Genomic DNA, 24,447 nt, shown 5'->3' on the forward strand with positions numbered 1-24,447 from the left:
CAACATCTAAACAGGGAGCTTAAGTCGTGTGCTGAAAGATATAAAGATCCCATCCGTCGGAATCCCAGTGAGAACAGACGTTGTACAGTAAGAGATGGTTTTTTGTGTTAGTTTAAATCTTAGCAATACTGCTACATGGTGCTTAGTGTTTCTCTAAAGCTGGATCACACAGCTGCTAAAACGTGTAGCTCACCCTCCTTATGATTTGGCTCAAACATATATGGTTCTGGATTTTATTTGTCCCAAAGTAGTCGCAGGCTCTCATGAAGTCAGCATGATTAGTCACGTTGTTGTTGAAGGAAATAGCGACAGTTGTGATGTGCTTTGTAAAATAAATGCGCTACCGTATGATTTTAAATTGGGCAACTTACATAAATATTACATGTTATGAATGTGCCTGTTACAACATTACATATATACTTACTGAAATGGATCCTATTCACATTACCTGCACTGTTAGCCACCCCCTGCTAGCATTTATTTATGATTTAGAATGCATTAGAAAAAGAAAAAAAAAAAGGAAAGACGTGTGCTTGTCTTACATAAGGATTGTGAATGATAGGCAAAAAGTATATCCATCCATCCATCCATTTTCTACCGCTTGTTCCTTACAGGGTTGTGGGGGGTGATGGAGCCTATCCCTGCTGCATTCGGGTAGAAGTCGGGGTACACCCTGGACAAGTCGCCACCTCATCACAGGGCCAACCCAGATAGACAACATTCACACTCACATTCACACACTAGGGCCAATTTAGTGTTGCCAATCAACCTATCCCCAGGTGCATAAAAAGTGCAGTTCCCCTTTAAATCACACGTTCCTCCTCTCTACTGAACATGTCCTGAATATTTCCTGGCAGTTTATGATTTTTTTTAGCTTTGAACCGTGCCGTTTGATATTTGGGAAGCTAATGTAGGGCTCAGATTAAAACACTGCCATGGAAAGAAAAAAAACAGCCCACCTAAGCACTTGGCACCCAAGCAATTTAATGCCCGGGCCCTGGGTCATTCTTTGATTGGTTGTAGCTGTGTGTATTTAGTTTCAGTGGCATAGACTTACTCAGCGGTCAGGAGTGGTGACGGACGGGCCTCACAAATTTGTCTGGGACGATCCCGCCTGGCTTGTCAGACAGGGACGAACTGGCAGTGGAGCGTGGAAAAGCCATCCTGTTGTCATTACACTTTCATTAACAGTCACACCCCCCATGCTGCCGCCGGGCGCACTGGGCCGAAACCAGTAAGACTTACCGCGACTGTCGGTGAGGTTTCGCATATGACCTTCACGCATAAAGCTGTATTTGCTGCAGGAAGACCATTCGCCATCTTCTCCTCTCCTCTGTGAGTCATTACGCCCACTCTGGTTGAATGCTAATTCATTTGCTGTGTGCTGGGGTCTGACATTGTGTGCCATAAAGTGTTTTACAGGAATCACTTTTTTGATTAGACTTTGACCTTTTATGGTTGATATAGTAATGATATCAGCCCCTGGCGTATAAGGCTAATTTTCCACATTAGATTTTTCAATTGAAGGTGGCATTACCATCTTGCAATAATATCGTGAAATAGTCAGGGTCGTTTGCATACGTAAATATGCAAACGACTCTATTTGCCTCTCAGGGAAAATCATTTGTATTATAGGATCAAACCTGAGTTAATACACACTGACAACAACAATTTGACTGTTAATATATTTGTTATAGTTTGTGAAAATGATGTATGATTAGGAATGGGTACCCTTCGCATTCGAACCGATACAGTAAAAATTCCCGGTACCTGGAAATCGATGCCAATTTCCGGTAGTTTTTTTGATGATAAAACCAACATTTTTATTGCAACATTTAAAAATGAGCTGATTACGATAACTGCTGTTGAGTTGTTATCTTGTTTTATTGTAACATTCCTGAGTCTCGATGACAGTTGCAAGTCCAAGACGTTAGATGGCAGTAGTGTTTAGTTTGTGGTGTGTTGGCTAGTCAGTTTAGTCTTTGCTCTCTAGTCTTTTGTTGCGCCCTTACGTGTTAATACTGTAAGTATTGTACTTATTACGCACCAGCTGTTTGATTGTAACGTGCATCTGAGTTGTAGTTTTTATGACTGAATTTGGTGGTGTTGAAATTGCCATGTAAAATCGCTAATGCTAATCATTAGCACAGCGATAGCAAAGCCCATGTACTGTATATTAGCATCAAGCTAGCACTTTTTTGGGGGGAAAAGTGGAGCGTTACTTTACTAGTGTTGGAGCATTTTTTTCAGTCAATTGCTTTGTCGGCATTGAAAATTGCAACATTACCAAGATGTAATTTGGCTGCGTCCGCTCTCAGTGATCGCCAAGTCGTCAACTGGGCGTGACGTCAAAGCATTGCATTAGGACAGGCAAGATTCAGTCTGTGCCAAAAAAAATACCAAATTTGGTACCCGTCCCTCTATGCATGATCCACTCTATAGTAGCAGAACACATGCTAAATTGCGAATGTAACATAACCTTATCGCTACATCTTGATTTTGCTACATCGGTTTGTTTTTATTGGTGCCCTAATGAATATAATGTACCTCTTTGTAATAAATGATAAAACTTTAAATACAATAAAGTATTTCCAATTGAATTTTAGTGTAATAGAGAACTGGTTTAAAATAATCTCTTAGCTGTTAAAGATAAATGTTCTCATTTGAATAAAAGCGCCACTAAAAAAAATACTTATTTTTGTCTATTTACAAAATACCCAACTTGCTTCAAGCACTTTGGCATGTCAAATGTTCTTGACTTTTTAAGTAATTCATATTTTAATGCATTGCTTTAAATTAGCATAGTGTGAAAAATATGTCTTGTTTGTCAAATATAAGTATTTTTAGCTTGATTTACAGTAAGTGTTGTCAGGGGGACTCACACGTATTAGCTTCTTTATTCATGCTTGAACAATGCAGAAGCCTCCAGCCAGGTGGCAGCGGTGCTCCAATTAATAAACAAGCTGACCAGGAAATATGACAAACTTTTATTTACTGTGAATACAGTTGGTACTGAAGATATACAGTGCCGTCAAACGATACATTTTTTGTATAAGTTTATCAGAGATTACACATTTGAATGTTGATTAATGGCAGTACGTTACTTGCTTGCATTAAATTGACCAAAACTATGTACACGGATTACATTTTATTTTCAGAATTTCAGGAAAAAATGTTAAGGGTTTTATTTGCGTACACATCATTTATTTGCACAAAACATGATACAATCTTTATCTAACGTCTCGTCATGGTGTATTTTGCAACTAAATTTACTAGTGAGCACACCAGTCCAAATCTCCTCACTAATTTTTTCACCGGAGGTAAGCATTGATCTGATCCCTGACCGCCTTTCAGGTAACCATATGTGGTCAAAGTCAAAATAAATTGTGTGATTATTATTAATCAATGATTAATGCGATCAGTTAACTTTGACAGCCCTAATAGAAATATAATTAAGTATTTCTCAGAGATGAACGATCTATTTGTGTCGGCAAGGGCGTGGCTAGCAGGGCGTGGCCGTGTCAATATGACGTCATGGCTATGACACAAGCATCTTATTAGAGAATTGTATACATATAAAGACAAACCTGTGTAATTATTGTTTAGCTGTGTTTTTCAATTGTATTACAACAATGTAACAATAGGAATGAGTACTGAATCCGGTACTTTTTTTGGCATCGACTGAATCCCGGGTACCGATTGATGTAAAATTAAACTATGCCTTGGTAGTATCTGGGTTGCTCGTGACGTCACGCCAAGTTGACGCACTTCGGCACTTGGCAATCACTCTAGCGGACTCAGCCAAACTACCTCTAGGTAATGTTGCTATTTTCAGTGCCAACAATAAAATTGACAAAAAAAAAATTGTAATTAAAGTAAGGCTCCACTTTTCCAAAAACAAAAAAATAACACTATACACCAGGGCTATTTAACTGGTGACTCGGTGGCCGCTATGTTGTCATTTCCTGGCCGGATTTGGGTTCAGTTCAAAACTTGGGAGACAAATATTCTTGCAGCAAATTCCTAAAAGCACTAGAGTGCTCTTGTTGGACCAGTGTTAACACATTTGAAAATCCTTTCATTGACATTTTAACCTTGCTAGCAAACAGAACATTGTGCTTCAAACTTGTGACTTACATAACTGAGGAGTTCCTCAAGGCACCCCTTTAAGTCCTCTCCTTTTTGGCAGTTATATTTGTTGTAGTATCAATAATATAATAAGATGCACTTCAGATGCAGTCAAAACTAGAAATCATTTGTTTAACTTCCTTTGTTATACAATTGGTGTTCCTCAAGGTCCCACTTTAGGTCCTATCTTTTTCATCATTTGTGCTCGTCAACTTGTGGCTCACAGTTCAAAAAACTTGTGTGACTCACATTTTTACGGCATATTCTGAAAAGGCTGTCATAGAGGTTGTCCTGACTCGCTTTTTTTTTTTTTTTTTTTTTGCAAAAAATCATTAAAAACAACGGATTGCTCTTGTAAATTCACCAAAATCATATACATACAAAATAAGACTGATGGTGAAGGGAGAAGTCCGGCCCTAGGGTCCCTAGTTTTCTAAAAATGTGGCCCCCGAAACAATTTAGTTGAACATCCCTGCTATACACTACTGCCATCTAACGTCTTGGACTTGCAACTGTAATTGCTACTTAATGTCATTAACAGCAAATGAGACAATATAACAATATATACTGTATAAATTGATCATAATTAGCTGTTTTTAAATGTTACAATAAATTGAGATTGTATTGTCAAAAGCAATTATTTGTTAACACAAAAGTACCATAAATTGGTACCATTGAGTACCATTATTGATTCCCAGGTTTTTGGTACCATATCGGTTCAAATGTGAACGGTACCCATCCGTAAATGTAACACAGATTGCACTATGCACACCCCTGGTTTATTTACATATATTAGAGACAAAAAAACTTCAAATTTGAGGCTGGTTATTTATAGTCTCCACAATGAAGTTACTGTAAAACTAAGCGCAGAAAAAAGTTTAGTAACATTAGAGTTGTCAAAAAAAATTTTTTTTTAGATAAATCCCAATTCTTATTTGTAATGATTCTTAATCGATAAAAAAATATATATATATTTTAATCTGTTCTGTCCAGCCACTTAACCAAACAATATTGTTGATGTAGGTGATTATATCTGCTGTACAGATTTACTTTAGAAAAGAGAAATGTTGCATACTTCTCTTGTTGCCTTATTTGTATTTGACTTTATTAAATGTTTGGTAATCAATTTACTAAACAAAACCAGTTTTCTTTTAAGTTAAAATTGATCGGAGTTGTTTTATATATTTTATGAAGGAATGTAGTTCATCGTAGAACTGGCACCCAATGTTATTAAAAAAGTATCGACTTTGAATCGAGAATCGTTCCTGAATCAAATTTGTTACCCCCAAGAATCGAATCGAATTATGTGATGCCCAAATATTGACAGCCCTAAGTAATATACACATGGAGTGTTAAATTAACAATACAGTTTGTTATAAAATGAAAAAAGGCAATTCAACCAGACATGATAAAGGTTCCCTCTTATGCTGCCAGCTTATTGCCAACATACAGTACAATGGACGAGCCCATTGACAGGCTAACAGAAATTAGTATCGCAATCAGTTTAAAAATGTACAATCGTTTAAAAAATTTGACTTTAACGCAATTAAATTGCCATAAAACCACAAATTAATTTCTATCTACAGACATATGGTCACCAAACTCTGTGGAAACAAACATTGACCATTAACTTTGTACCACTAGGCCAGTCTGAGACACTGCTTAAAGTAGAATTTACTTTTTATTTGGCGCAAGTTCTAGTCAACAACAAGCTTGACACATTCAGATAAATAAACTCAGTAGTTTTTCAAGGGGGAAATAATTGAGAACCACTCGTTTGGTATAATTAATTTTTAAATTCTGTTTTTTTGCAGCTTGGGATTAGACTGTCACAGTTCTGCCAGCAGGTTCTTTTACTCAGTCTGTCATCTTGACTTTCTCATCAAGGTGTGATTGCCACTTTTACGGCACAAAAGGACATGCAATCAGTGTGCTTCTGCACTGTATTGTGAAGGAGCCTGACAAGATGCAAATAGGGAGAAAAAAAATCAAGCTAAACCAGCAGTTGCAAATTGAAGTGAAACAATGCAGATGTTATATAACTACGAAAAATGTGTGCTCTTATAGAACGCCTGACCAATGAGGTCTTCTCAGCGTTCTGTAACTTTACACATAGGCCCCCAAAAAATGTCTTTTGTGACAAAGTGATATGCTGAGTTAGCAAGTTAGACAAGAGTACAGAATACTATTATCAAAAAACAGAAAGAGGTAAAGTTATCCAAAACTAAATAAACAGGTGCACTGTGTTTGCCAACATTGTTAAAGTGTGTGTCAGCGTCTGTTAGATGTCTATGTCTGAGCAGTCATCTCACCCCCCCGAGGGCCCGCACTGACATTTTTTCCCAGCAGGATGTATAAAAGTACCTGCCTTCCAAAACAAGCCACAGTGGTCATGCCCACAAACAGATCCTCGTGACGGCCAAGAATGATTGTCATCGTGTGGAAGTTAGGAATGCAAACGTGATCCCTTTTGCTCTGTGGTCTAATGTTCACTCTTGTATCCAACCAAAACATCCAAAATTAAGGACAATTCTGACAATAAAGTTGTTATTTTATAACAATAGTATTCAAATACTACAAGGAGAATGAGAATAAGCATTGTTTTAATAAGTAAAAATGTTTACAAAACAGAGAAAATTGTACTAGTACGAAAAGAAAACACTTTAGATGAGGATAACCTTTGAGAGGAAATTTGACTAAATTAATATAAGAACATTTAATGAGGAAGTGGTAAATTATACATTTTACAGGAAATAAACCAAAAAAAAAATACAAGAATATAAAGTATTTAATATTGTGAGAACATTTAATGGGGAAGTGGTAAATCGTAAATTTTACAGGAAATAAATTAAAAAAATGCAAGAATATAAAGTATTAATATTAGGATGAATAAGTATAATTGTATGAGAAAAAAAGTAATAGTATTGTAAGAATAAAATTGTAAATTTTACAGGGGAAAAAACAAGAATAAAATAGTACGGAGTACTACAATATTATATTAACATGTTTAAAGAAAAATACAGTTTCGAGTACAGAGATTACATTTTAGTACAGAATTCTGAAAAGTAAAATCGTAATTTCAAAATAATAAATATTTTGAGAAAATGTTTAACAAAAATTTCATAAGAATACAATGTTAATATAAGAATTTATTTTTTATGACAAAGTGGTAATCTGCAGGAATAAAATTCTAGATTTGACATTAAAAAAAATAATTTACAAGAATAAAGTACCCATGTTAAGATACAAACGTGAAATGTTATGAAAAGGTTGTAATATTGCAAAAGTACAGTTTTAGTATTTTAGGAATACATTTGTATTTTCACAAGAATAGTTAAAATAATGAGAATAAAGCTGTAATTTAAGATGGGGGGCGGGGGGCAATTTTAGAAAAAGTTATATTATGAAATAGTTTTTTTAAAGAATAAAATTTTAATTATGGGACAAGGTTTTAATTTTACAAAAATACTATTCAAATATAATTAATTTCAAATTAACATACAAGGAAATCTGACAATTAGCCAAGAATAAAGTGTTACTCATAAAAAATTTATTATATTATTAAGAATTAATATTGCAAAAACAAAATTTTAAATTTTACAGGAAAAAAAAACTGGTATAAAGTAGTAATATTGTCAACATAATTTTAAAGGAAAAATACAGTACAGAGTACAGAGACTACATTTAAGTACAGTATTATTAAAAAAAGAAAAAATAACTAATTTCAAAAGAATAGACATGAAAGGAAATGTGACAATAATTGGACAAGAATAAAGTGTTAATTTAATTTAAAAAAGCATTAATGAGAAAGAAGTAAAATTGCTAAAATGAAACTGTAAAAATTACAGGAAAAAAACACCCCAACACATTTACAAGAATAAAGTACTAATATTACTGTAGGATACAAGTATACATAAAATTCCAATATTTCAAAAATAAATTACAAGACTTGGTAAAAGAATATCATGGGAATACAACTATAACTGTATTTTTGGGGGCGGGGAATCACAATTTTACAGGAGTAAATTGGTAAATGTTTTAGAGGGAAAATGTAATTTCAAGATAATGTATTATGTTTTAATATTTGCTAGAATATGATTGTAATCTTATAAGAATAAAGTGGAAACATTATAGGAATAAAGCAGTCTTTTAACAAGAAAACAAAACTTCCCGATATAGTTCTATTATGTATGTACCAACTCAAAACACTTAAATCTGAAATCAACCAACAACACCCATTGAAATTATTTATAATCAACAATTTAATTGGTGCCTATAATAGCCCAATTTTAACATGTAACATGCAGTTTAAAAAGAAAAACAAACTTGTAGATAATAAATATTGTATGAAAAACATTTAAATAGAATGTAGTACTAACAACTACAGTAGTTTAATAAAGTAATATAATAATGTACAGCATTAACATTGGAGAGCAGACTTCTGTAGCATTTCCTTCCAGCTGCTTCTTCATCAAACTCACCATCAGCAGCTTTTCCATATTTTCATGGATAAATGCCCAGCGTTTAGATCAGGGGTCCCCAAACTACGGCCACCCAGCATCTAAAATCCGACCCAAAGGAAGTCCCAAGTAAAAAAAAAATTAATTTTTTTTTAAAATTTATTTTATTTTTCTTTCTAATCCATTTTCTACCTCTTGTTATTCTTGGTGTCTCCTAGCCGCTCAGGCAAATCATATTGTCTAAAAATGAATTTTCCCATCGATAACGTGACAATGTTAAATGTTGATGAACATCAATGTTAATTGATGTTAAATGACAAAACGGATTATAAAGACAATGTGTATATATATATATATATATATATATATATATATATATATATAATATGTATATGTATATATATATATATATATACATATACACAGCCTGGCCCCCGGCCAAATTTTTTTAACCCAATGCGGCCCCCGAGTCAAAAAGACCCCTGGTTTAGATATTATTTTAACAACTTTTGGCTGGTATTAGACTTCTTCTGCTACAGTATTGTACAGATGATGTGCTCTTACTGCTATGTTAAGTCGACTACATACTCCTTCATATTTTGATGATTTATTTCTTTATTCAATGAATGTCATCCACATCCGGTTGGATAACACCGTTATGTCGATCTCTAGCTATAAGCTAATGCTAGCGAGTGAGACCCTGATGTGGATCCTATGGGGTTCGCTGTGACTTTTGTTATGCCAACTAGTGGCAATGCTTGTGCGTTACATTTTTGCTTGCAACCTAAAGCACAACAATTAGCCAAGAGACATATCTTATCTTAAGTTGAGGTACCATATATGGAACTTTATTCCTGGCCCTCAAGGGGTTCTAAATGCAGCTGATTATTCGATGACATGTGCTCCGACTGTGCTGAACATAAAACAGACTCATTAGTTATCATGGTTTCATCTTGCCATAAAGCTGTCACTCGTACCCGCGATAAACTCCGCTCCCTGGAAGAAATGGACAGAGCATCTTGTACTCAAAAACCCAACCATAATTAGGTCAGAGGTCTTTTATAGATCCCTGCTCGTTGCTCACAACGCCATCCAAGTCTGGTAGGAACGGTGTGGCCACAATGTGAGAGATGTGCACTGACAAGCCAATGGCAGGCAGCCAGGAAGTGGTCTTCTAACGAGGATGACAGCATGGTAGGAACAGAAGGTTCGTCAGTTGGAATTTCCACGCTGGCTCCAAACATCTGTGATTTGCTTGGAAATGTCCGCGCTTTTTGTACCTGCTGCCGTGTACACATTTGTACCTTGTCTTATTTCCCCCTACGCCCTCAAAGCACCATGCTTCTGTTGTGTAGCTGTTGACCCAGCGTGGGTGTCCATGTCCTTCACGCATTTATAAATCCTGTCTATAGCTGGAAATATCTTCACAATGATGAATGGTACAATGTGTGATGTTTGTGTTCTTGTGCTAAAAATAACCCCTTATTAATTAGCTAGTTCAGTTCCATTGTTGAACAACCAACATATGTAAACCGCTCTTTTGTATTTTTGTATGTATCCAAAGCAACTAACTTCTCACATCCCACTCTCTTGACACCAGTAGAAAAAAGTATGGTGGTGTTTACATTATACATTATTTTAAACTGAATATTTATTGTATTTGTTATGGATATTTAGGAACTTAAATACATAGCATTGATTGAAAAAAATACATAGGTATCTAAACTTTTAAAAAAAAGTATAGTTCCATTTAGTTTATAAATAAATGAATAATAAAAAATAAATGTAAAAACATAGTGATCATCACACTTGCCAACCTTGAGACCTTCGAATTCGGGAGATTGGGGAGGGGTTGAGGTGTGGTGGTTGGGGGGGTGGGGTTTGGTGGTAGCGGGGGTGTATATTGTAGCCCAGAAGAGTTAGGGATGCAAGGGATTCTGGGTATTTGTTCTGTTGTGTTTATGTTGTGTTAGGGTGCGGATGTTTTCCCGAAATGTGTTTGTCATTCTTTTTATGGTGTGGTTCACAGTGTGGCGCATATTTGTAACAGTGTTAAAGTTGTTTATACAGCCACCCTCAGTGTGACCTGTATGGCTGTTGATCAAGTATGTCTTGCAGTCACTTCGTTTGTATGCAGAAGCCGCATACAACATGTGACTCGGCCGGCACGCTGTTTGTATGGTGAAAAAGCGGACGCGTCGACAGGTTGTAGAGGACGCTAAAGGCAGTGCCATCACGGCACACCCTTAATATTGTTCCCGGGTGAAAATCGGGAGAAATTGAGGAGAATGGTTGCCCCGGGAGATTTTCGGGAGGGGCACTGAAATTCGGGAGTCTCCCGGTAAAATCGGGAGGGTTGGCAAGTACGGTGATCATAGATAAACATAACAACATGCTTGTGGGAGCATCCATATATTTTTTTTCCAGTAGTTTACTTATCTAAAAGGTGTTTTTTTACCAAGAATAAGTATCATGAATGTTTTGCTAAATAAACAATCCACTTCAACCATTACATTATACATTCTAAGACCCCAAACAAATTCTGATTAAAGTGTCTGAACTATAAGATTGCGAGTACTATAAGTTGGCATATTGCGGGTGATATACAGTCCAAAGATTGCGTGCACAATTGATAACAAGTGCAAAAGTGGTGCAGACCGCTCTATTTAAATGAGGTTTTTGCATGTATTATTGGCCGGCACCATAGAGACACGTATTTGCTGCACATCTATGTCCTCCAACCTGTCTGTATTCTGTAGCCAACCCCCTTCTGGCGATATAAATGCACAATCTAGACTAGGGCTAGGTGATAAAACGATATTAGTTTATATCGCAATAGACACGTAATCGATATCAGTAAAAAGTGCGTTTGATAAAACTTTTTTTTTTTTTTCTTCTATGACGGAAGAAACGGGAAGTTGCGAGGCATTTGCTCTGTGGTAATCAAGCAACGCAGGAAGTGATCAGTGGATGTGACACGCTAACAGCCAATCGGGTACTATCAGGTTTGGTTGCGCCAGATTGTTGTCTCGCAGTTGATTCTTTGCATGGAGTGAAAATAGAAAGTACTGCAGAGAGCCAAGAAATTGTGGATAAAACAGGAAAAGTCATCTCGACAGTATGGCAGTTTTTTTTATTTTTTCAAATAGACTGTAGTCAAAACAATGTGGTCTGTAAATTATGCAAGGTGCTTGTCCCCACCAAGACCGGTAATACCACACCACCTTAGCCACACTCACCCATTAGAGCACAGCTGTAACTTCCTGGCACTTAACCTGCAGAAAATAGTTATTCCCGGGTTTCTCTGTTTACATTTTCACACTCTGCACTGTTTTGTTACACTTTATTAAGCATTTCTTACATATTCCTTTTTTGGCACCGTCATTTTAAGAGGTTGTTACATGTTCAATGCGATTTTAGAATGTTGTTTACATTGAGTCTTTTCCAAGCTTGTGTTGACATTTCATTTCCTTTCTGCCTTGATAACGGAAGGGATTATATTCAGTGGAAGGTTACATTTTGAATATTTTTTCTCCTCGTACTTGTTTTGAAAATGATCTATCGACCGATAAAAAATACTTATACCATGGTACAGTTTTCAGCTATATCGCCCAGCCCTAATCGAGACAATAGAACATATTTTTAGCAAGTACCTCACCCCAACCGTGGCGCCGTCATATGTACGTAACTTTGTTTTGAACCTTGTGGTCTATACAAAGGTGTGGCTAATCTATCGATTTTCTTTGCTAACGGCTAAATTATGGAATGGATTAAAGTACTCAATGTACTAAAATTATCCACTTTAAGAAACTGTTTTACAAAACACAAGGAAGAAGAATCCTGATAAACATCTTGAACCTTATTAAAAAAAGGAGACAATCTTACTCATCTCATAAAGGATGAGTAAATGCGTCAATGACCTTGCGTCATATACTGTAATTACGTTCTTGTTTGATGGCCTCTTTCTTTTCCATTTGTCTGCAGATCGAAGACATCGTCACTCTCATCCAGGATGAGACAGAGGGTGTTCCCATCAGGACGGTCAAAAGCTTCATGACAAAAATCCCCAGTGTTGTCACAGGTAAGCTGTGCAGTTGAGGGAATGAAGTAGATCATTTAAAAAAGAGAATCCCTTGCATTGTGACTCAGCCTTGTCATGTTAATAATACACTGCTTGAATCCAACAGTGTTCTCAGAGGCCTTTGTTAGCCCGGAAGTCATTCTTGCGCAGCTCTGGTGCCCCTCTATGACGTCATCACTGGCTGACTCTGTACTTTTTTGCTAACTAACACATTTACACCACAAGTCTATGTGCTTCTTTGAGTACAACTGCAAAATAAATCACCACGTGGCCAAAGAATGAATCCCGTAAATACCAACGGTGCCAGGTTACGGTACCTGCGTTGCGTGTGACGTCATGCCCGGTTCCCTCCGGGTACTTCGGCTTCCTCCCACCTCCAAAGACATTCACCTGGGGATAGGTTGATTGGCAACACTAAATTGGCCCAAGTGTGTGAATGTGAGTGTGAATGTTGTCTGTCTATCTGTGTTGGCCCTGTGATGAGGTGGCGACTTGTCCAGGGTGTACCCCGCCTTCCGCTCGAATGCAGCTGAGATAGCCTCCAGCACCCCCCGTGACCCCAAACAGGACAAGCAGTAGATAATGGATGGATGCATCCATCCATCCATTTTCTACCGCTTTTTTTGTTTCACTAAAAAGCATTCATCACGTGCAACTTTTAAAACAGTGCATTTGGAATACGAAACAGTTAAATTAATTAATAGAAATGTGTGCAAAACTGAATGATAGGTGCCGTAAAACAAAGGAACTGTTCGAATTTCTCGGTGAGGTGGCACGCTGAAGTCAGACAAATTTTAGAACTGTCTGCATTACTTTATTTACAAAAATAATTGATTATTGACGTTTATTAATTTATTTAAATTTTGATGCATCTAAAAAAAATGTATTTTCCCACCTCTTGGAATATGTACAAAACCTAATTTATTAACACTTTTTAGGGTGCAACAAAATATTAGCCAGAACTGAATTGACTCGCCAAAAAACCATAAACTCTACACTATTGCCATCTAACGTCTTGGACTTGCAACTGTAATTGCCACTCAAAGCAATTGAGACTTTATAATAAACGTTATAATAAAACAAGATACAACAACTGGACAGCAGTTATTAAATGTTGCATTAAAAATGTCATTTTATTATCAAAAACAATTAACATTTATCAACTCACACAAAAGTGACGAAAATGGTACCAGTGCATTCGATTCTCAGCTACCAGGAATTGCTACCATATCGGTTCAAATGTGAGCGGTACCCATCCCTAGTTGCAAGTGACAGCACTTTGATAAAGAGCGTGAGAAACAGTTTTGACTTTTTTTTTTAAAAAAACTCGTAGCAAGGTATCCCTATGTGATCATTGCTGTCTTCCATAAAGCGAGAAATGACGGTAAATGTTTATTCATCCAATATTTGTGTTTCCGCATGTAAAACTATAACTATTCTCTATAAAATGTGTTTTGTGTTCATATTTTTGGGTGGCTGGAACTAATTAATTATTTTTGTGTTATTTCCTGTGGGGGGAAAAACACGCTGGTTTTCGCACCATTCGGTCTTCGTCCGACATTTTGGAACGCTTACTAAAGAAAACAGAAGTACCGCTACTGATAGATGGATAAATGCTGTGCTTCAGAATGTCACAGCAGATGATAGAATTCATGTTTCGCCTCAATAAACCCAGCTCTCCCACGCTGGCAGCACTCACGCAGCCCCAGACAATGACATGCTTGAAATAGGGCTGGGCGATATATCGATACACTCGATATATCACGGGTTTGTCTCTGTGCGATATAGAAAATGACTATATCGTGATAGTCGAGTATACGTTCTCACGCAGTTGCTTTTAGCTGCAGGCATTACACTACAGGCTCTTCTCACTCTTTCTTGTCTCTCCTTCTCACAGAGACATAAACAAGCACACCTTCTTACATACGTCACATACGTATACGCCCTCGCTGAGCAGAGAGGTAGCAGCATGGCTAAAGTTAGCTGTGGTGCGAGTGGTAATACGAGAGAAAGAAGGTGCGAATCTGGTAACAAATGAATGAAGAATTAATTCCCAAGAAAAACCATCGTCTGGCGGTGGTTTGGCTTCAAGCGGGAATATGTCGAACAGACAACCGTAATTTGTCAAGTGTGGGGCGAAAGCGTTGCTACAAAAAGTAGCATTACTGCTAATATGTAGCATCATTTGAAAAGTCACCCGCTAGAGAATGAAGAGTGCTTACTCCGCATGTCAACATCTCCGTTCGGTGCCACACCAACAAAATGCAGAGGTAGCCATTTCCACATCAACACCGTATGAAAAAAATAGTCCACGACATAAGATAACGTCCGCCGGAACCTACCACATAGTGAAGGACGTACACGATTTGATTTCCTATTATGCAGCTCATTTTTATTTGACAGTTATTGAAATATCTTGTGTGACATCATGCACAGAAGTGCACTTTATTTGTTTTAAACTATTGTAGTTGCGTTCTGTACAAAAAGTGCACTTTAATTTAGTGTTGTTTTGATTTGTCATCTTAGTGACATCATGCACAAATGTGCACTAACTAATAGCTTGTTTTAAAATGTCTCTGACAATCTTGTACTTTCTGTTTTGAAATGGCATGAATGTTTGTGCCACTGCTTAATAACTGTTTAAAAAATACAGTTTTGGTAAATTGACTTAGTTGTGATTTCCCTCTCTGCATGAAAGTTTAAAATGAGCATATATTAATGCAATATGAAGAAGAATGTTTTAATGGAGACAGGTAGCTCATTCAAGGCTAAAGCAAAATATTGCGATATATATCGAGTATCGTGACATGGCCTAAAAATATCGAGATATTAAAAAAAGACCATATCACCCAACCCTAACTTGAATACAAGCTGCACATTGACTGCTCTCAAATATGTCCATAAAATGGGTAAAAATGGTTGCTAGCGGTGTCTGTTTCTTCTGTGATGAATCAGCGCAGAAAGGCTGGAGGTGAAGCAGGGAGGGCAACATATGATTAAATGTTTGCCAAAGAAATAGAATGAGTAATGTTGTCCTTCTACTGTCAATGTCCCCTCGAGCAAGGCAATCAACCCTTGACTGCTTTTTTTAAGTGGAGCTGCTAGTGTGGGCGTTTGTTGTATGTGTCGGTCATTTCTCTTCCTACAGCAATATTAATAAGTTAATCTAATATAAATAGAATTGCTCAGATTATTTTTGTTGGCCATGCCATATGTTGAAAAATGCATTTAAAATAAAGTCAAAATGGTCACTAAATGCACTTCAGTGCAACAGCCTCTCTTGTGATATACATACTGTACTTGGTTTATGTGATACGTGTTACGGTTTGTGGTTACGAATGCGATCCCATGCATTAATTAGAAACATAATAACCGTCTATGGAGGTTAATTTGTGTCTTTTTTACTAAAGCTTTTTTTTTTTACACTGAATTAATGTAACTTAGTTTTTTGCGTTTGAACTTTGTGAACTGATAAATGATAAATGATAAATGGGTTGTACTTGTATAGCGCTTTTCTACCTTCAAGGTACTCAAAGCGCTTTGACACTACTTCCACATTTACCCATTCACACACACATTCACACACTGATGGAGGGAGCTGCCATGCAAGGCGCTAACCAGCACCCATCAGGAGCAAGGGTGAAGTGTCTTGCTCAGGACACAACGGACATGACGAGGTTGGTACTAGGTGGGGATTGAACCAGGGACCCTCGGGTCGCGCACGGCCACTCTCCCACTGCGCCACGCCGTCCCTGATAATTTTTTTTTCAACAAATTGTAAAAACCATTGAAAAAAAATGATCAAAGTGCGTGTGTTTTAAAATTTAGTGTACCGGTATACAAATTCAGTGTTCAAAAATAAATTCTTTAAAATTTAGTGTATTAAAATTCAGTGTGAAAAAAGTGTGCATTAAAATTCAATGTAAAAAAAAATCAGTGCATTAAAAGTCAGTGTAAAAAAAATAGTGCATTAAAATTCAGTACAAAAAATACAGTACATTAAAATTCAGTCTATTAAGATTAATTGTAAAAAAAAAAATTCAGCGCTGAAAACTTGAGTGTTGAAAAATTTGCTGCTTCAAAAAGCAACGCCCACTTCCGGTAAATCAAGACTGAAGCAATCGATCCTGTCTCAGTTTCAAGTTTGAAGTCACGTGACACGGGTCTTGCAAAACAGCATAAAAGGCAGTTAACTGGGCTACCTGGGCATAGTACAACATAATGAATATTAAATGTGGCCCGCTGGATATTTTCAAACTATAGAAATGATTCCAATAGATTGAATCGGCACTTTTGAGTGACATACGGGTTACTACGGTAACCATAAGAAGCTCTGCTCCTTGCAGACCAGGCACGAAGAGAATGGGGCCGAGTGGGCGGGAGCTTGTTTACGCCACAACAAGCCTGATGCGAGTGTCAGATGAAGGCAGCTTTCTACAACAAAGTTCTGCAGAAAAGTGATATCGATTATGTAGATGTTTTTTTACCCTTTGTGTTTATGTTTGTTGCATCTTTGTTGTTTTTGCTCCCTTATAAAAGATGTGGATCAAGGAGATAGTCTAGGATGTAGAGGAGCAACGTTCATATAATCTCAATATTCAGTGTTTTATTGTTCATAGTTAATATTGTAAACCCCACTTTCTGTATTTTCATGTACATTCTGAGTGTCTTATTCAGCAAATAACAAAAACTTCATTACGTTTTTGAGATGGTCTGTTGCATTTTAGTATAAGTCATTATTGTGTGAGTGTTTGTACCATCGTGCGATCAGCTTTTATTCTTTTTTGCGAAACCTTATGATATTTTTCACTAATACACGGCAAGCTCCACTGTTTAAAGTGATCACAAAAAGGGAGCCAAGCACATACAGCACATTTAAATGGCCTGTGGTGCTGCATATCATGCCTCTTTTTAGGACCCCTGTCACGTGACTTCAGCCTTGACACCTCATTGGCTGGTTCTGAGACAGGAGCCATGGCTTCAGTCTTAATTTACCGGAAGTATCGCATCGCATTTTGAAGCAGCGAATTTTATACACTGAATTTTAAAACACTGAATTTTTATACAGTGTATTTCTATACACTGAATTTTGAAACACATGCCAACACATTTTTTTTCAATGAAATTGTCAGTATAATTTGATGCAAAAAAAAATTCAGTTCACAAAATTCAAACACAAATAATTCAGTTACGTGAATTCAGTGTCAAATTGGAAGAAAAAAAACTTTGGTCATAAAGACACAAATTAACCTCCATAATCGTCCATAAACACGAGACTTGCTCGTTACAGCAAATACGGCCCGCGGGAAGTTTTTTATTTTATTTGTCCGACCGTTTCTATGTTAGCTACCTCTTTTTGTTTACAATGTCTATTTTCTGCTGGATCTACTCTTTATTTTATGCTGCCCTTTTTTTTTTGCTGCAGCTGTTACATACACTGTAATACTCCATCCATCCATTTTCTACCGCTTATTCCCTTTGGGGTCGCGGGGGGCGCTGGAGCCTATCTCAGCTGCAATCGGGCGGAAGGCGGGGTACACCCTGGACAAGTCGCCACCTCATCGCAGGCACTGTAATACTGTACATCATAAAATAGAACAAACACTTTCTGAAAATATTACAATAAAAGTATGGAAAAAAATACTTCGCAGCTTTAAAGTTTGGATCACTGGTCACCAAATACGGCCCGCCAGCATCCATAATCCGGCCTGTGGAAAGTGTCAAGTTTTTTTTTTAATTTGTCCTTTCTAAACTATTTTCTACCTCTTGTTACTCTTGGGGTCTCCTAGCCGCTCAGGCAAATCATGTTGTCTAAAAATGCATTTTCCCATCGATAACGTGACATCATCGCGCTAGTGTCGGGCGAGCATGCGGAAAGTGCGCACCCTTTAATTAGTGCGAGAGGAATATATATATATATATATATATATATACATATATATATACACACACAGCCCGGCCTCCGGCCAAATTTGCAGTAGCAGTAGCATGAGTGCGCTGCATTTTTTTGTGCATTTTGGCTAATCACGTACTTGCATGCATATTAGGATTAACTTTAGAACAGACCCCAATACTTTGACACATGACATTTTATTGTGAGAATGCCATACAACACAGGTGTCAAACCCAAAGCCCGAGGGCCAGCTCTGGCCCGCCACATCATTTTATGTGGCCCGCAAAAGTCTGGACATAAATGTGCCCTAAAAGCACTTTAACTGTCAACAAATATATATTATGATACATTCTAAACATTTTTTTGTATAGAAAATATAAAACAAATACTTAAATATCTGCTTGATGTATGATTTTGAAGCAAGTTATCCATCAGATTGCACACTGTAAAAATTGCAGTCGATTTTACTGTAAAAATTAGCAGTTCAGATTTTACAGTATAAAAAACACTGGTGCTGTTTTTCTATTCACATCATGTCAAAACATCGCAAACTTTAGGTACAATTTTGGCGACTGAGCTTCCTGTTTCTGGGCTCTCATTAACTCTGCCATGATTAGGAGTGTTGTTGTTGCAAAAACAAACCCTGTGATGAGTCTATGAAATGAATCGCCACTGTATGCTTATAATGAGCAAAATACGTAATATTACATGTTGTTATGAATGTTACTACATTACATATAGTATACTTACAGCGTGTACGTAAAACGTCGATACAAGTTTTTTAGAGTGCCTTATGGGCGGAATAAAGGGACTCACCTTTAGTCCATTGTTAGTTGACTTTTGCCAGCATTTATTTACCAGTTAGAATGCATTAAAAAGGAAAAATAAGTGTGTTCCTTTCTCACATAACGATTGTGAATGATAGGCAATTTTTTTTTATTTTTTTTTTTTAAGTGCAGTTCCATTTAACTTTTATGAGTTCACATTTTTTAACTGATGGCTTTAACTTAAAGAGAAATTTGTAACATTTTCACAAAAGCCCTGACCATTTGGCCCATAAAGTTGCCCGCTGATAGTCCTACTTCATCATGTTTATGCAGACTTCATAGGGCTCAGTCGTCACTAACCCATAGGCCCAGTCTGTTCCTGGCAAACTAGGGCTTGATGTATTCCAGTACATCTGGGCTTTTATTCTATATTCTGTTAATTTTACAACCATTTGGCTGATCTGTATTGAACATAAAATGTTTGGCACTAAAAACAGCTCCACCTGGTGGAGCACTCCACCCTTGCTACCCCTGGAGTCAAGCGAGCTGTGTGGAAAATTGTTCCAAGTGTCGCAGTAAATCAAACATTTAATAGTAAAGCATAAAAACATTGTTCAGGGAAAGAGGATGTGGTAGATTGGGAGTGATGCCGACCGCCTCCTCTGGCGGCTGTAGAGGCACCAAGCGATAACGCTAAATCAATAGATTGGAGCAGCAGTGGGAGGCTGTGACACCCCGCCAACAAATGATTGAATGGACCAAAATCCATTAACATGTTTTTTTTGTCCCGCTCCTTGTGCTTATGCAAATACATTAGCCTAATAAGCAGGGCATATCAGTAAAGGATTTATGTGCTCCGAAGAACAGCACAAACCTTTTTTCAATGGGAGCCCAAGGCGAGGAACGTAATAAATGAGAGAATTTAACCGCGGCTCCCCCTGGGAACACAAATGGGAGGTATCAAGTGCATGTGCGCTAGATTGGTGACACATGAAATAATAACTGGCGTCAGGTGTTGCACTCGTGTCCTTCTTCAGCTCAAGTGGCTTTAGACAAAACTCTGTACTATTCTGCATTGCTATAATACATGCGTGTTTGTGTGATGTGTCTCAGGTACGGACATTGTTCAATGGATGATGAAGACCCTGGCCATCGAAGACCCAGGTATGTTCTCAGAAAGGATGAACTATGTTTGCTGCACAGTAGTTGGCATTATTGTTTGGTAAAAAAAAAAAATCACTATCTGTATTGCAGTACTGGGTTGTTAGGGACGCACAAAAAAAATCGATTCCCATCCGAAATGTGATTCTTAATCATCCGATTCAAAATCGAATCATGATTTTATAAAAATTTGTTCAAAAATAATTATACATTATGTGTGTATGTATGTATGTTAATATGTATATATTTATAAAAAAAACAACTTTTTTTTAGGCGATTTTTCGGGAAATTGAAGCGGTTTAGAATCAGGATGAATAAGAATCGCAATTTGGATGTATATATATATATATATATATATATATATATATATATATATATATATCCATCAATCCATCCATTTTCTACAGCTTGTCCCTTTTGGGGTCGCGGCGGTGTATATATATGTATATTATATTTATTTTTTGGATTTAATAAGAATTTGGTTTTAAAAACATTTTTTTAGGCTACCTCCATGCAGACGGGTGAATTTCTAACCTGTGAGCTGTTTTCAAAAGGTTTCCTTATAATTACTATACCAAATAATACATTGGGAGAATCGGTTTAAATCAAGAATAGTGTTGAATCAAGAATCTATTCTGAATCGAATTGTCACCCCAGGAATTGGAATCAGATCGAATTGTTAGGTGCCCAAAGATACACACCCCACGTGTGTATATAGAGAGAATGTGACTTTATATTTGAAAGGATACAGTAGGGAAGGGATTCATGTGGCCCATTCTTGGGTGGGTGGATCCCACGTGAGAGTCTGCTGAAAATGAAGGAAAGCACCACTCTACATAACAACTGACACTGTGGTCAAAGTTGGAATTGCCACATAACATATTTTAAGATATTTAACACTCTACTGTCGTCTGCCGGCCAAAATGGATAGTGCACCCCCCAATTCGTCACGTTTCATGTGTCAGGGGAACCGCGATGATTGGGGCAATATGAATCCCCTTCCTACTGTACAACAGCTTATCCAAGGATATACTTGTTAGCAGCTGACTGACCTCCAACGTTGTCCCTTAAATGTTTTTACTTGGCTTTAATTATACGGCTTTTATTTCTGCAAACATCCCAGTTGAGCACATTACAGCTAATATTTTTAGAAAGGGCATGTCATGGAACATGTTTTCTTTTCCCCCAGCTGAGGCCATGCACATTGGGAGTCTCATTGCAGCTCAGGGCTACTTCTTTCCCATCTCTGACCATGTCCTCTCCCTGAAGGACGACGGCACTTTCTATCGTTTCCAGGTGAGCACAAGCAGGTACTACTTTGAAGTACAGTTTAATTTCATTTGAAGCAAAAATGGAATGACCAGACTTGGAGAATTTTCATTCAGTCGTTTAATTTTGTAGAAAAAAAAACATAACTGACAAGACACAAAAACTAAAGTATTTTTAAATGGCAACTTTATGGCTTTAAGAAACACTAAAATAAATCAAGAATATAAACTGTGTAGTCAGTAACAGTTAAATTTTTATATCAGAGCGAAAAAAATATGTAAATATTTTCATTTCCAAAGCAAACCCCTGCACCAGATTAAATCTGTTCATTAGTCTGCCGTTAAAAAGGAATTGTTATACCTTGGAGAGCTGTTGCACCAGGTGGATTGACATGCATTATGGCTCCAACACGAGAGATGTCAATTGAAACAAAGGAGATGATTATTAAACTTCTTTAAGAAGGTAAATCATCACGCAATGTTTTAAAAGACGTTGATTGTTCACAGTCAGCTGTGTGTAAAATCTGGACCAAGTACAAACAACATAGGAAGGTTGTAAAAGGCAAGCATGCTGGTGGACCAAGGACAACATCAAATCGTCAAGACAGAAAACAAAACGGCACATTTAATGGCCAAGACATAACACTCAAAGCAATATCTTGGAAACAGAAAATGCACAGCAAAATAAACGAAGAACAAACTGGCGGAAATTGAAATCACTGCCTGTGATTGCATTGTAAAAAAGCACTTTAAGGAAATGGATTTCAATGCAGAAAAACTAAGTGAATGCTGTCATTAATCCTATTCAGAAATAAAACAAAATTCCAGTGGGTTAAGGAAAAGCAATGGTGGACTATCAATGATTGGATGAAAGGCATATTCAGGGATGAATCGCGAATGTGCATTGGAACTTTTGTTTGGTGTCGTTCCAATGAGATTTATGAAGACGACTGCCTGAAGAAAACATGCACATTTCCACAGTCATTGATGATATGGTGCTGCATGTCATGTAATGGCACTGGGGAGATGGCTGCCATCAAATCAGTTTACATCAAAGGAAAGAATGTTTGGGGGTGATGACATTTTTAAGATAATGCATCTTGCAATAGAGCAAAAAGTGTAAAAACGTTCTTTGAAGAAAGATACATAAGGTCAATGTGAAGGACTGAAAATAGTCTGGCTCTCAATCCAATTGAAAATGTGTGGTGGAAATTGAAGAAAATGGTCCATGACAAGACTTCCACCTGCTAAGCTGATCTGACAACAGCAATCAGAGAAAGTTGGAGCAAGACTGATGAAGAGTTCTGTTTGTCACTTGTTAAGTCCATGCCTCACAGACTGCAAGCTGTTATCCAATCCAATCCAATCCACTTTATTTATATAGCACAATTTAAAATACAATAAAAGTTTCACAAAGTGCTGCACAGTAGTTAAGGACAGACAGGGGTGTCCAAAGTGGGAATCACAGCTATTTTTTAACAGCCCGCGGCACATTCTAAAATAAAAAGTATTAAAAAAAAACCTAATTAAAAAAAATACATAAAAAAGTGGAATAAAAGAGAAAACAGGTGTAATATAATGAGAAACGTTGCAATCTTGACTCTAATAACACAAAACTGCCCTGCAGGCTGTTTTATTGTTTAAGTTATTACTCAAAACATAATCGTGGATCAAAATCAATGTTAAACAAACAATGTAAGAAAACAAACAATGTAAAGAAAATAATAAAACTTCTAATCGATGGATAGATCTGAAGTTGCTCTACAGTTCAAAGTAAAAAAAATAAAATAAATTATGAGTGAGCCTCTTTTAGATCCCCAATAATTGTAGTGGGATTTTAAAAAACTGTCATTACTCAAAAAGTAACAATGAATTAAAATCAATGGTGTTATGAAATATTGACCTATTTTAGGCTCCAATTATTTCACCTTAAATGTTTTGGGGGAGAAAATATTGCATATTTTGTTTAAAGAAAAATGTGGACACCCCTGGTCTAGTATGAGAAACATCCATCCATCCATCTTCTACCGCTTGTCCCTTTTGGTGTTGCGGGGGGTGCTGGAGCCTATCTCAGCTACAATCGGGCGGAAGGCAGTGTACACCCTGGACAAGTTGCCACCTCATCGCAGGGCCAACACAGATAGACAGACAACATTCACACTCACATTCACACACTAGGGCCAATTTAGTGTTGCCAATCAACCTATCCCCAGGTGCATGTCTTTGGAGGTGGGAGGAAGCCGGAGTACCCGGAGGGAACCCACGCAGTCACGGGGAGAACATGCAAACTCCACACAGAAAGATCCCGAGCCCGGGATTGAACTCAGGACTACTCAGGACCTTCGTATTGTGAGGCAGATGCACTAACTCTACTTTCAAAATCAAAAAAATAAATACATAAAAGAAAAGAAAATAGACTAAGATCACACATCTCTCATGCTGTTTTAAAAGACAAGGAGTAAAAATATGTTTTAAGACTTGACTTAAAACTCATCAAAAAGAAAGACATCTGAATAACCAGAAAGCGATCGTTCCAAAGTTTTGGAGCCATAGCCGAAAATGCACGACCCCCTCTATATTTTAATTGGGTTTTTGAGACGACGAGAATAAATTGTTTGAACAGTACCTACAGTGGATCATATTAGTACTTTGACTTATTTGCTTAATCTATTCCATAATTTAGTGCCAC

The 24,447-nt window shown here is 37.1% G+C and overlaps 1 protein-coding gene across 9 annotated transcripts in view; it reads left to right on the forward strand.

The window, feature by feature from the left end:
- Positions 1-24,447, forward strand: part of LOC133623755 (regulator of G-protein signaling 6-like) — a 214,244-nt gene that overhangs the window by 146,718 nt on the left and 43,079 nt on the right. For all 9 annotated transcript variants that reach the window (XR_009817935.2, XM_061987125.2, XM_061987121.2 and 6 more), the window contains exons 4-6: positions 12,573-12,669; positions 20,443-20,493; positions 21,680-21,786. Coding sequence is in view for 8 of the 9 variants with exons in the window: in XM_061987125.2 (XP_061843109.1) it covers positions 12,573-12,669; positions 20,443-20,493; positions 21,680-21,786 (255 nt within the window). In the remaining variant the exon portion in view is untranslated. The remainder of the gene's footprint in view (positions 1-12,572; positions 12,670-20,442; positions 20,494-21,679; positions 21,787-24,447) is intronic.

Source organism: Nerophis lumbriciformis, linkage group LG26, assembly GCF_033978685.3.
Source record: "Nerophis lumbriciformis linkage group LG26, RoL_Nlum_v2.1, whole genome shotgun sequence".
In the NCBI taxonomy this organism is placed as follows: domain Eukaryota; kingdom Metazoa; phylum Chordata; class Actinopteri; order Syngnathiformes; family Syngnathidae; genus Nerophis; species Nerophis lumbriciformis.